The sequence below is a fragment of the Barbus barbus genome (genome assembly GCF_936440315.1).
Source record: "Barbus barbus genome assembly, chromosome: 9".
Taxonomy (NCBI): Eukaryota; Metazoa; Chordata; class Actinopteri; order Cypriniformes; family Cyprinidae; genus Barbus; species Barbus barbus.
Window position 1 is genome coordinate 10,832,036 of NC_136737.1, and position 14,425 is coordinate 10,846,460.

The 14,425-nt window shown below is 37.8% G+C and overlaps 1 protein-coding gene across 1 annotated transcript; it reads right to left on the bottom strand.

Annotated features, from left to right (window-relative positions):
* Positions 1-1,769: 1,769 nt before the first annotated feature.
* Positions 1,770-9,377, bottom strand: LOC306874992 (uncharacterized protein). The gene is made up of 3 exons (XM_079425341.1): positions 9,256-9,377; positions 8,149-8,281; positions 1,770-4,478 (listed from the first exon to the last, which is right to left on the bottom strand). The coding sequence occupies exons 2-3, from the start codon at positions 8,201-8,203 to the stop codon at positions 2,287-2,289; spliced, it is 2,247 nt and encodes a 748-aa protein (XP_079281467.1). The 5' UTR covers positions 8,204-8,281; positions 9,256-9,377; the 3' UTR covers positions 1,770-2,286.
* Positions 9,378-14,425: the final 5,048 nt, after the last annotated feature.

Consider the following 14,425-nt stretch of genomic DNA (forward strand, 5'->3'; position numbering starts at 1 on the left):
CCTTTAATTTTGATGATTATAACTGACAACTAATGAAAGTCCCAAATTCAGTATCTCAGAAAATTAGAATATCAATTAAGACCAATGCAAAAAAATGATTTTTAGAAATGTTGGCCAACAGAAAAGTATGAACATGAAAAGTATGAGCATGTACAGCACTCAATATTTAGTTGGGGCTCCTTTGGCCTGGATTACTGCAGCAATGCAGCGTGGCATGGAGTCGATCAGTCTGTGGCACTGCTCAGGTGTTAGGAGAGCCCATGTTGCTCTGATAGTGGCCTTCAGCTCTTCTGAATTGTTGGGTCTGGCGTATTGCATCTTCCTCTTCACAATACCCCATAGGTTTTCTATGGGGTTAAGGTCAGGCGAGTTTGCTGGCCAATCAAGAACAGGGATACCATGGTCCTTAAACCAGGTACTGGTAGCTTTGGCAGTGTGTGCAGGTGCCAAGTCCTGTTGGAAAATGAAATCTGCATCTCCATAAAGTTGGTCAGCAGCAGGAAGCATGAAGTGCTCTAAAACTTCCTGGTAGACGGCTGCGTTGACCTTGGACCTCAGAAAACACAATGGACTAACACAAGCAGATGACATGGCACCCCAAACCATCAATGACTGTGGAAACTTTACACTGGACCTCAAGCAACGTGGATTATGTGCCTCTCCTCTCTTCCTCCAGACTCTGGGACCTTGATTTCCAAAGGAAATGCAAAATTTACTTTCATCAGAGAACATACCTTTGGACCACTCAGCAGCAGTCCAGTCAAGACGCTTCTGACGCTGTCTCTTGTTCAAGGGTGGCTTGACAAGGAATGCGACAGCTGAAACCCATGTCTTGCATACGTCTGTGCGTGGTGGTTCTTGAAGCACTGACTCCAGCTGCAGTCCACTCTTTGTGAATCTCCCCCACATTTTTGAATGGGGTTTGTTTCACAATCCTCTCCAGGGTGCGGTTATCCCTATTGCTTGTACACTTTTTTTCTACCATATCTGGTCCTTCCCTTCGCCTCTCTATTAATGTGCTTGGACACAGAGCTCTGTGAACAGCCAGCCTCTTTAGCAATGACCTTTTGTGTCCTGCCCTCCTTGTGCAAGGTGTCAATGGTCGTCTTTTGGACAACTGTCAAGTCAGCAGTCTTCCCCCTGATTGTGTAGCCTACAGAACTAGACTGAGAGACCATTTAAAGGCTTTTGCAGGTGTTTTGAGTTAATTAGCTGATTAGAGTGTGGCACCAGGGGTCTTCAATATTGAACATTTTCACAATATTCTAATTTTCTGAGATACTGAATTTGGGACTTTCATTAGTTGTCAGTTATAATCATCAAAATTAAAGGAAATAAACATTTGAAATATATCAGTCTGTGTGTAATGAATGAATCTAATATACAAGTTTCACTTTTTGAATGGTATTACTGAAATAAATAAACTTTTTCATGATATTCTAATTTTATGACCAGCACCTGTATATGATGTTTCAATTGCATTTTCATTAAATACCCCGCGATGAATATAGTTTAAGTCATTGTGGATTTGAAAATGCATTCGGAGCCGAGCACGCCCCCTACCTGTCAATCATTACATCAAGGCAGGGCTCGGCAACAGGTCAATATTCACCATTAACCAAACGCTTTTCACCTGCCTGAACATTTCTCACCGTTTACACTCGGATTGATGCACATAAGTAAACAGACAGTAAATTATCAACAATAACAACAGCCAAGTCCCTCTAGAGTAGCAAAATATATAACAAGTATATTTTGATTTTGAAACAAGTGCTCATGTTTATTCAACAAAGTCAAAGCCTTTTGGAAAATCTATGTGTAGCGGTCAGTTTTGTGGGGCTGCCACAAATAAATCACTGTATGTGAAACATTGGGTTGCATCCCATAGCATAACAACCTGAGCCCAACTTCAGTCTATTCATCTCCTTAACTTTAAATGCGTTTGTGGTCGGCGCCATTAGCAAGACCGATAAACAAACACAGACTGGAAGTTAACTATAAGTATCTATTGATAACTTCTGATGAGGACAGAATACCTAAAGAGGATAATAATTCAGTTTACTCAAAGTTTATTAAAAGGACACTTTCAAAACCTGAAGTGATTTCTTTGTTTTATTTATTCATTAGTTAGAACAGGTATAACTAAACATTTTAAACTCCAAAATCCAAATAATCAATAAAAGATACTGATTAATCTGTGAAAATCAACAATCGATTGATTAATCATTCTAATAATCTCGGATTAATCGATTATCAAAACAATTACGGTACTTGATGCAGCCCTACCTAGCACCTATCACCTGGAAGTACAGGATCAGAACTACTTACAGTAATTTCAGACACACAGACATGTAATTTATGAGAGATTAGAGAAGATAATTGAGTGAATCTCTTCCCACATGAATGGCAGTGATGCTGCTTCTCTCCAGTGTGGATCCTCTCATGCATTTCTAGATCTGTTGACCGTTTGAATCTCTTGTCACAGTGTGAACACTTGTAAGGTGTTTCTGTAGTGTGAACTGTCTGGTGCACTTTCATCGCACCATCTGTAAAAAAAGTCTTCCCACACTCAGGGCAAGCATGATCCTTCACACCGCTGTGTTGATTCTGGTGATCATTTAACTCTGCGCTGAATTTTTTTTTACTGCATTGGTCAGAGTTATATTGTTTTTCTCTAGAATGAGTACACAGATGTACTTTAAGAAAACTTGAATTCTTGAAACTCTTCCCACATTGATCACATGTGTATGGCTTCACTCTACTGTGGGTTTTCTTGTGTATGTAAAGGGTTACTCTTCGTATGAAACTCTTCCCACACTGATCACATGTGTACGGCTTCTCTCCAGTGTGGATCCTCATGTGATCATAAAGGCTTTCTTTTCGTTTGAAACTCTTCCCACATTGATCACAGGTATATGGTTTCTCTGTACTGTGGGTTTTCTTGTGTGCAGCAAGAGCTCCTCTTTGTGAGAAACTCCTCCCACACAGATCACATGTGAATGGCTTCTCTCCAGTGTGGATCCTTATGTGTTCATTAAGGGTTGCCTTTTCTATGAAACTCTTCCCACACTGATCACATGCATGTGGCTTCTCCCCAGTGTGGCCTTTCATGTGTAAACTAAGCTTTCCTTTATATTTGAAACTCTTCCCACACTGATCACATGTGTGTGGCTTCTCTCCAGTGTGGCCTTTCAAGTGTACACTAAGGTTTCCTTTATATTTGAAACTCTTCCCACACTGATCACATGTGTACGGCGTCTCTCCAGTATGGATATTCATGTGGTCTTTAAGGTTTCTTTTATCTAAGAAACCCTTCCCACACTGATCACATGTGTGCAGCTTCTCTCCAGTGTGGAATTTCATATGTTGTTTAAGGTGTCTTTTTTGTTTGAAATTCTTCCCACAGTGTTCACATGTGTGTGGTTTCTCTCCAGTGTGGATATTCATGTGTTGATTAAGAATTTCTTTTAGTCTGAAGCTCTTCCCACATTGATCACATGTATACGGCTTCTCTCCAGTGTGGATCTTCTCATGTATTTGTAGATGTGCTGACCGTTTGAATCTTTTGTCGCAGTGTGAACACTTGTAAGGTGTTTCTGTAGTGTGAACAATCTGGTGCGCTTTCATCGTACGATATGTAAAAAAAGTCTTTCCACACTTAGAGCAAGCATGATCCTTCACACCGCTGTGTCTTTTCTGGTGTATCTTTAATGCAAACATCTGACTAAAACTCTTTCCACATAAATAACATACATGAGGCTTCTCTGTTGTATTAACTTTAAGGTGGTCCTTTAGGAAATCTGCCCTAAATAATGTTCTACTGCTTTGGTCACAGTTTTCTTGTTTCTCTCTTGAATGAATAAGCAGATGTCTTTTAAAACTACGGTATATACAGAAACTCCTTCCACAATGATTACATGTGTATGGCATCTCTCCAGTGTGGATCCTCATGTGATCGTTAAGGGGTTGCTTAAGTCTGAAACTCTTCCCACACTGATCACATGTGTATGGCATCTCTCCAGTGTGGCTCCTCATGTGATCGTTAAGGGGTTGCTTAAGTCTGAAACGCTTCCCACACTGATTACATGTGTGCGGTTTTTCTCCAGTGTGGATCCTCATGTGTATATTAAGGGTTCCTTTTTGTGAGAAACTCTTCCCACACTGATTGCATGTGTATGGCTTCTCTCCAGTGTGGGTTTTTAGATGTTCATTAAGGTGTCCTTTTCGTGTGAAACTCCTCCCACAATAATCACAAGTGTGTTGCTTCTCTCCAGTGTGGATCCTTGTGTGTTTATTAAGAGAAGATTTTTTTTTGAAGCTCTTTTCACACTGATCACATGTGTATAGCTTCCCTTCATGATGACCTTCTATTTGAATATCAAGATTTTGCTTGCATGAGGGATGTTTCCAGGATGTTTCTTCAGTTTTGACACGATGATTCTTCCCCTCTTCAATCTCCTTGTTCTCTTCTATTAGCTCTAAAATTAAAGCAAAACGGTTAAATAAAAAAAATTAATAAAAAATAAATCTTAAAAAAGAAAGTGAAAGGAAAAAGGACATGTGATACCTGAGAAAACAGTAAAGTATAAATATTTTAATGCATTTATTTGAATTGGGTACATTTATTATCCAATTATTATTTTAAAAACTGGTTCACAAACATTTCCATTCCACGACCCACCTAGACAAAATAAAGCGAAGCAGAACCATCTAAAACCGATTGGAGATTAAAATAATCATGAAATAACTGTAAAAATAATAAATGTTTGTCTCATTTTCAATAAACACTAAAAACACAGATGAAATTTACTTTTGCAATGGTTAAATGTTCAGCGATATCTTCAAAAGATCTTTGAACTTCGGCACATTTTTTCTCTATATAGTGATGATATGGCAAGGAAATAATAGGAAATTCAGGAGAAAGTGAAAGAATTTTAATTTTTTGCATTAGCAATGGATGAGAGCAATGACGTGCAGGACACGGCACAGCTGCTAATTTTTCTTCGCGGAGTTAGCTCAAACTTTGAAGTGTTCGAGGAGCTGGCAGCCCTACAAAGTCTAAAAGGCACTACGACAGGGGAGGATATTTTTGGTAAAGTGTGCCAAATGATGGGAGAGCTGGGTCTAGACTGGTCTAAGCTGGCCAGCATCACTACTGACGGGGCCCCTAGTATGGTTGGCGCGTTGAGGGGGCTTATAGGACGCATAAATAGAGAAATGGAGGAAAGAGGTCTCAGCCCCCCCGTTACAAGTCCACTGCCTGATTCACCAGGAAGCACTCTGCTGCAAAGTTTTGAAGTGGGAATCTGTCATGAAGGTGGTGGTGTCATGTATAAACTTCATCAGAGCAAACGGACTTAAACACCGGCAGTTCCAAGCCTTTCTCGCCGAGCTAGACTCTGCTCACGGAGATGTGCTTTACCATACTGAAGTCCGATGGTTAAGCCGAGGCAGAGTTTTGAGGCGTTTTTACGAGCTGCTACCAGAAATCAACACCTTTCTTCTGACAAAGGGCAAAACTGTCCCAGAACTGATCCGACGCAGAATGGTAATGGGACCTCACCTTTTTAACAAATGTGACAGAAATGCTGAACAGCCTTAACTTGCAGCTCCAACATTTACATTTATTCATTTAGCTGACGCTTTTATCCAAAGCGACTTACAATTGCTATATATGTTGCACGCCTCTGGAGCAACTAGGGGTTAAGTGTCTTGCTCAGGGACACATTGGTGTCTCACAGTGGATTCGAACCCGGGTCTCTCACTCCAAAGGCATGTGTCTTATCCACTGCGCCATCACCACCCCAAGAAAGCGGCAATCCCCGAAAAGGGGAAGCACACCGTTCCTGGAGACACTGCAATACCAGGCCGATGCGTGGAGTGGACGGAGCAAGCCAAGGCAAGGGGAAACTAATATGCGGCATGTATTCCCATATGAGGTGAAACTAGCTCTGCTTGTGGGACAAGTGGAAAAGCAAGACTTCACTCATCTCCCCGTTACCCAAAGTCTCTCAGCTGAGAAACCAGTGGCCCCATTCCCAGCTGAAAAGTCTGTGAAAGCGCTGGAAATGCTTAAGGCGGAGTTTGATGTGCGATTCCGTGAGCTACATGTCCACGCTAAAGAAATCCGCCTTTTCCAGAACCCCTTCGCTGCCGACTGATAAGAAGGCAACGAAGCCTTGCCTTCTTATCAGTTTGAGTTGCTGAGTTACAGAACTGTGATGTCCTGAAAGACGCATTTAAGTCCAATTGTCTCATTGAATTCTATGCTGCCCTCCCTAACAAGACATACCAAAACATCAAAAGGCATGCAATGAAGATGTCCACACTTTTTGGCAGCACGTATATCTGTGAGCAAACCTTTTCTGCATGAAACTGATGAAAACTCAGATGAGATCCAGACTCACTGATGAACATTTGCATCAGTCTTTGAGACTGGCTGTGACAGCAATGGAGCCTGACATTGGACATCTCACCACCCAGAAGCAAGCCCACAGGTCACTCTAATTAATATGCATAAGTAAGTAAATATTTTGATTTTGAATAGCACTGAAAAGTAATGATCATTTGTCTGCACGGTGCATAACAAAACAATAAACGATTCTAGCATTAGGAGGCATAATAAATACAATTAAAATCATAATAAAATCTCCACAATAATACTAGTAGTCACTCCGACCCGTGTAATTTTCTGCTATAAACTAATCCGGCCCCCCATTAAAGCAAGGAAAATCTATGTGGCCCTCGCAGAAAAAAGTTTGGGGACCCCCTGTTCTAGACTAAATGTGAATGTGCTTTAATTCATCCCACTCGCAAAAAACAGATTTAGTATTCATCAAAATAAATTAAAACAGTGAAATGCAAACTCAGAATATGATGCAAACCTGCAATAATTAAATGTTAAACACAAAGGTATCTAATCCCATTTTATTAACCAATGTCTTTGCTGCTGACCTTTGATGATCCAGTTCAACCATACTAATAAGCAAAAATGACTTTAGATAAACTAACAATTGTGCTTCATTGTTTATTTTTATTTTATTCCTGAAGAGTGTTGAACCTTCTTATCCTGCATTATACTGTACAGACGTGAATTTACTTTTCCTTCAGCCTGAGGTTTATTCATTACACTTTTTGGTGTGAAAGGGCTTTTACATTTGCTATGATTAGAACTTCTTGTATTAAAAACAATCAAGCCCTGCTCATATTTAAAAAGTAATGCAAAAATAACGCAAAAGTAACGTAACATTACTTTCCATAAAAAGTAGCTAAGTAACGTAATTAGTTACTTTTTAGGGAGTAACGCAATATTGTAATGCATTACTTTTAAAAGTAACTTTCCCCAACACTGGTTACAAATGCATAAATAATGTTTTGATATATTAAACCTAAAACACTGAATACTGATATTTGAAATGATTTAAATAATAAAATATACTTTAAAGGGGACCTATTATGCAAAAACCACTTCTATAAGCTGTTTGAACACAGTTGTAATTTTTTATTTTGGATGCGATTAATCGTTTGACAGCACTAATAAATATATACATTTTCTGCCCCCATTTCTTGAATTTGTGATCATTCTAAATGCATTTAAATAGACTTCATGTAATATATGCGTGCACTCTGTGGGTGTGTTTTGAATAGTTTTTGCAAAATACTCTATAATGTCAAATCGCACATCGTTAAAACAACAATTACAATATTTTCGCAGACGATATATCGCACACCACTAATCGTGAAGTGCTGAAAGACTCCCACCCCATCGCACTGCCTAACGTTTGTGACGGTATTTATTTTAAAACAACGGTTTTCAAAACAATAATTGAAGACAATACCAGCTCATATTATTCTTTTAATTTTTTACAGTATGTCTTTTCTTTATGGAGGGGCGTGTTTTTATGGCATTAGTGACTTATGCACTGTTAATGCCTTTAACCACAGGTGCCAGTACACCACACTCCATCATATTTATCCACGCTGAATAGATGAGCCTCAACACAACGTAATCATCAAAACAATGAACCATTGTGACTTGTAACTTCATGTCTTTTCTGTACTGCCGCTTTATCTGTTATTTCACAGCTTTTATGATTTTTCTGCTTGAAGTTTTATAAACTTAGTGAAGAATCAAGAATATGCACCAACCTATTTGTTCTTCATTATCTTCCTGTTTTATTCTGCGGGGTTCTGGATCAGTCATGTTTTCAGCTTTCTTTAATAAACTGTTGTGGGAGGAGCTAAACTGTAGGTGAATTCCTGTGTGGTTGGAGGAGCAGATCTGCCAAAATCAAAAATAAATCAGTTATCAAATTGATGCTTTCCTTAATTCACACATTTAAATCATGGTGTTTATGTTTATCAATCTATCGAAATGTAAAGTTATTTAATTTATTTTCAAACAAATTTACATATTCTAAGCATTATTCTAAGTATCTAGACTTTCTTACATTTGACAGATAAATATATAACCACAAAATGCAAGTTGTATGCTGAGGAAAACACTTGTCAGAGGCTTTAAGCAGCACACGCATCTAAAGTAAAACAGAGCAAAATGCTTTTTTATTTGAAGTGCTTATGAATATAAAGCATTCTCATGTTTCGGAACTTGAACAACAAGCAGCAGATTGGCTACAGATTGCTATCGGCCAATAATTGCTTCTAATGATTGGATTGGTGATCTCTCAATTTGCCAATCTCAGAAACCAATCTCATGTAAAAGATGCACGCCTGCTGTGAGGTGTATGGCATGACATGCAGCAGTGCCGTCTCAATCTGTTTTTTTATATATTTGATTAATTTGTACAATTTATGTAGAATTTCTTCTTTTTTTTTTTTTTTGCCCTACTGTTTGTAATTAGTTTCTTATTATTTTATCTGACTGTTTACACATCTTCAGTGAGTTTGAGTTGAGTATATCTGTTCAGGGAAAACATGCATCTACAGCACCTCTTAGTGGCCATTATATAAAACACAAAGGAACTTACCCTCCATCCATGATATTGCTTAATAACTTAAAAGATATACAAAAGCTTAAGAGTAAGTATTCTGATAAGAGTTTTGCAACATGATGGAAAAAAATAATGTTTTTCATCAGTCACTAACTTGTTGACTAGCCATGCAGTTGCAGGGTCCACTTTTTTAAGCAGCAATAGAGGCAAAACAGATCCAAAATAAATTTTGGCTTAATTGGATACATTTTTGTTTGGCCTTGTGAAACACCAATGTAAGTATAATGCAGACTGAGATACTAACACAAATAGACAGTTGAGTCCTTTTAAAGTTCAGGGACAAATCAATGCAGACTTTTTCTTCATTCAATTTGCACACTGAACATTTAAAATGTACATTTTCTTCCACAGGAAAAATTTTCTTTGACGCCCCTAGAAGGACTGAGGTCCATACATCATAATCTCACAATAAACTCCTGTGGGAAAAAAAAAAAAAAAAACTGTTTATGACACTGTTCTCAAAATAAAAATCAAATTATCTTATTGAAATACCTAAAATGTGTGCTTGTAAAATGTGTTTTAATGGATTTTACCGCCTCCACCTGATTTTGAGCCAGGAAAACCTGTTATCAGTCATACAAACAACAAGAAAGTCACTCAGGTCTTAATGCATTCAACAGTAGCTCCTCACATCGTTTAAAATATGGGACACTCAAAATATTCGTACTGTACTGCTTAGCCTATGTACAATTTAATTACAAAAATAATTGATTCTTCACCAGTCGTTTATATCTAAATGCATAATAAATCTCATTAATCTCTCCAGGATCCTGCTGGGTCTTAACGCCTTCAGCAAAGGTTCGAAAACCAAACAATTATTTTTCTAAAAATCTATTATTTTTAATTCAGAGTGTGTTATTCGTATTGTTTGGGTGCGGCGTAAGCCTGCGTATACGGGACACTTCTGTAATAATTCGGAATGGTTGGCAACCCTACTGTTAAGATAAATGTGCAGTTACCAGACGCCAGAAAAGACGCACAAATAGAGCTGTACCACATTAAAACAATATAGAAATTACCCTGTAAATGTTGTTTTAACAAGCTGTATTTTTTGTATAATTGTATAAATAGACGAATTATCTCACCTCAGAAGACTCAAAGCGGTGTTATTGGGCTAGCAGTAGCTACTTTTCCTATCTAGTTTTCTTCTTCTTCTTCTACGGCGGATTGCATACTCAGTTCATTACTGCCACCTATCTCTCAAATGGACCATTGATACTCTGATTTAGTGTGGTATTTTTCTACAGTCTATGTGTGGTAACCACAGAAAGCGTTTACACAGTTCTATGCACATCCATGAATTCCTTATATATATATATATATATGGACAAAGAAAAAAAAAAGGTAATGATGTATCAATGTTCAGTTTCATCATTAAAGCATTAACTGCAAGAGTGACATAATACATAGTTTGTGTAATAATATGATAAATCGTCTATAAGCTGTTTTGTCTGTTTTATTACAGGAACACAGCAAAACAAACAATAAGTGAATAACTTATGCTCACCTAGGCTAATATAGTTTAGCTTTTTGACGTGTTTAGCTTTTATGTATTTCATTTGTGGGGCTTTAATTAATATATATATATATATATATATATATATATATGAATAGATTAGCCTACCTAGTTGTCATTGGTGACTACTGCAATGTGTAGCAATGCCTGAAACAAACCTCTACAAATGTATCTGTGGCCTAATAAAATGTATATAAGCTAGTCTGGTGTGAGTATCATTCATTCTTTCTTTTTAATAGCCAGTATTTCCCAGCCTCCACAGCCCCATCAGTATCTTTATCAACACCAAACTACAAATATTCCTTTTCCTAATATTATATCAAGTATCATGTAAATTATAATTAAAGTTACACGGGTAAATGAACATTTACTTCTATCTGTCACATATTTTATTCTATTATTATTTTAAGAAAAAAAAAAAAAAAAAAATCTTTCCACATACACCTGTTTGGGAATCACCAAGTAGCCTATAATAGATTATAATATAAAAAGGTATACGTCCACCCAAAAATGAAAACTCTGTCATCATTTACTCACCTGTTTGAAACCAGTGTGAACAAAACAGCATTGACACATTTTTCAAAGTATCTTCTACAGAAGAATGAGTCATACAACACTGAAACAACATGAGAGTAGGTTAATTTTTATTTTTGAACGAATTGTCCCTTTAAAATGGACCTACAAAAGTCATGTTTTCCTTAATTGTATTTAACAGTCAAATACAGAGCATTGCTTAACCGTTTAGAGAATCTGAGAAAGAACTACTAATAAAATTATAATAATAAATATCATATATAATCATACATTGTGTTTTTTGACCATACAGTATACTGCACTGAAAAAACAATCTCTTTCATGTCATATGTTTAAAAATGGTGTGTGAAAACATCCACAATTTCATGACCCTAGTGTTGTGTTCAGAAGTCAGAAAGAGCTTTATTACCAAGTATGTTTACACACACAAGGAATTTGACTTGGCCACACGAGCTTCCACGAAGAAAGTATGGATCGTGCAAGATACATGATGTGCAGATATACATAGGAATCATGTTTAACATTTGAAAATCTATTAAACATTTTTGAATAAGATTTTCAAATGTTAATCACATTTTAAACAATGAAACCCAAATATTTTTGTCAGCCAAACTCTGTTCTCCTGTCTCCTCCTGAGATTCATATCTTCTGAGATTAATTTAAAGTTAATATTTCAATAATTTTAACACTTTCATGTTGACAGTTCTCTGATATGGTTTATTTTAACATGACATGTTAATGTTATCTTTTTTAGTAAGTTTTATTTTGACTGTTTACAGTGGGGCAAATAAGTATTTGATACACTGCCGATTTTTCAAATTTTCCCACTTACAAAGAATGGAGAGATCTGTAATTTTCCTCGTAGGTACACCTCAACTGTGAGAGACAGAATATATAAAAAAAACAAAATCCAGAAAATCACATTGTATGATTTTTAAATAATTAACTTCCATTTTATTGCATGAAATAAGTATTTGATCACCTACCAACCAGCATGAATTCTGGCTCTCACAGACCTGTTAGTTTGTCTTTAAGAAGCCCTCCTATCCTCCACTCATTACCTGTATTAATTGCACCTGTTTGAACTCGTTACCTGTATAAAAGACACCTGTTCACACACTCAATCAATCAGACTCCAACCTCTCCACTATGGGCAAGACCAAAGAGCTGTCTAAGGACACTAGGGACAAAATTGTAGACCTGCACAAGGCTGGGATGGGCTACAGGACAATAGGCAAACAGCTTGGTGAGAAGGCAACAACTGTTGGCGCAATTATTAGAATATGGAAGAAATTCAAGATGACTGTCAATCTCCCTCGGACTGGGGCTCCATGCAAGATCTCGCCTCGTGGAGTATCAGTGATCCTGAGAAAGGTGAGGGATCAGCCTAGAACTACATGGGAGGACCTGGTCAATGACCTAAAGAGAGCTGGGTCCACAGTCTCAACGGTTACCATTAGTAACACACTACACCGCCATGGATTAAAATCCTGCAGCGCGCGCAAGGTCCCCCTGCTCAAGGCAGCACATGGCCAGGCCCGTCTGAATTTGCTAAAGACCATCTGGATGATCCAGAGGAGGCATGGGAGAAGGTCATGTGGTCAGATGAGACCAAAATATAACTTTTTGGTATAAACTCCACTCGCCGTGTTTAGAGGAAGAAGGATGAGTACAAGCCCAAGAACACCATCCCAACCGTGAAGCATGGGGGTGGAAACATCATGCTTTGGGGGTGCTTTTCTGCAAATGGGACAGGACGACTGCACCGTATTGAGGGGAGGATGGATTGGGCCATGTATCGCAACATTTTGGGCAACAACCTCCTTCCCTCAGTAAGAGCATTGAAGATGGGTCGTGGCTGGGTCTTCCAGCATGACAATGACCCCAAACACACAGCAAGGGCAACTAAGGAGTGGCTCCGTAAGAAGCATTTCAAGGTCCTGGAGTGGCCTAGCCAGTCTCCAGACCTGAACCCAATAGAAAATCTATGGAGGGAGCTGAAAATCTGTGTTGCTCAGCGACAGCCCCAAAACCTGAAAGATCTGGAGAAGACCTGTATGGAGGAGTGGGCCAAAATCCCTGCTGGATTTGCAAACCTGGTCAGGAACTACAGGAAACGTCTGACCGCTGTAATTATAAACAAAGGTTTCTGTACCAAATATTAAGTTCTATTTTTCTATTGTATCAAATACTTATTTCATGCAATAAAATGGAAATGAATCATTCAAAAATCATACAATGTGATTTTCTGGACTTTTTTTTTTTTAAATATTCAGTCTCTCACAGTTGAGGTGTAGCTATGAAGAAACTTACAGATCTTGCCATTCTTTGTAAATGGGAAAACTTGAAAAATCGGCAGTGTATCAAATACTTATTTGCCCCACTGTATATAAAAATGTTACTCAAAACATTATGTTGTAGAGTATATAAATATTAGTTACATACATTAAATGTTACTATGACAAGTACAGAAGTAATTGCTTTATGACTATAACTTAAATTGAAAAGACAAGGGAAATTGTGTAGAAGTATGTGTATGTGGAAAGAAGCAATGCAAAATTAAGTCAGTGTCTGAGATTATTATAAAAACAGGGCCTTGGCACTCAATGAAAACAGCCTCCATGTATGTTCAGCTCACACAATGATCAGCTACCAGTGACTTAAGCTCCACATCCAGTCTGAAACAAGACAATGAATTTACATGTTGATGAATATATGTGGAAACATCACAAAAGCAAATCAAGGCCATAGTATGACACTACTGATGATGACATATATATGATTTCTTATTCAAATTTTAAAATAATATTCTTGGAGTAGCTGCTGACCTAGAGGTGTCTTGATGTCATAGACTTAGTTCACACTTCAGGCTAAAGTGGCCCAAATGTAACCCATATCTGATTTTCTTTTGACAGTCTAAACAGCACAAATCAGGCCCAGGCCACTTTCATATGTGGTCCTAAATCGGATACATATCCGATGTTTTGCAATGCGACTTCAGACTGAACGGCCATGTCGCATTTCATGCGATTTTTATGTCATTGAAATGCGACAGACGTCACAATTCTGCGCTGGAGGAGGCGGGAAGATTAAAATCACGTCGTTAAAATTACATCACGTCTTCTTCTGCGCATGTGGGTCACTTCAGGGCCGTATACGGTTCACACATGAGACTGATGGCAGTCGCATTTAAATGACAATGTGAACAAGAGCGCAAAAAAAATTTCAGCATTAAGACCTGCCGTGTGAACTAAGTCCAAGAAGACTGTGCCATCAGAATAATGCTTTAAGGTTTATGCACCGTTTTACATAATCAATTACAAATTATAATGATTACAATATTAACATTTTAACTACAAGAAAA

Coding starts and splice junctions, on each gene's coding strand:
- LOC306874992 (XM_079425341.1), bottom strand. CDS start 8,203: ATGACTGATCCAGAACCCCGCAGAATAAAACAGGAAGATAATGAAGAA. Junction 4,479..8,148: donor AGATAATGAAGAACAAATAG/GTTGGTGCATAT, acceptor CTTTAATTTTAG/AGCTAATAGAAGAGAACAAG.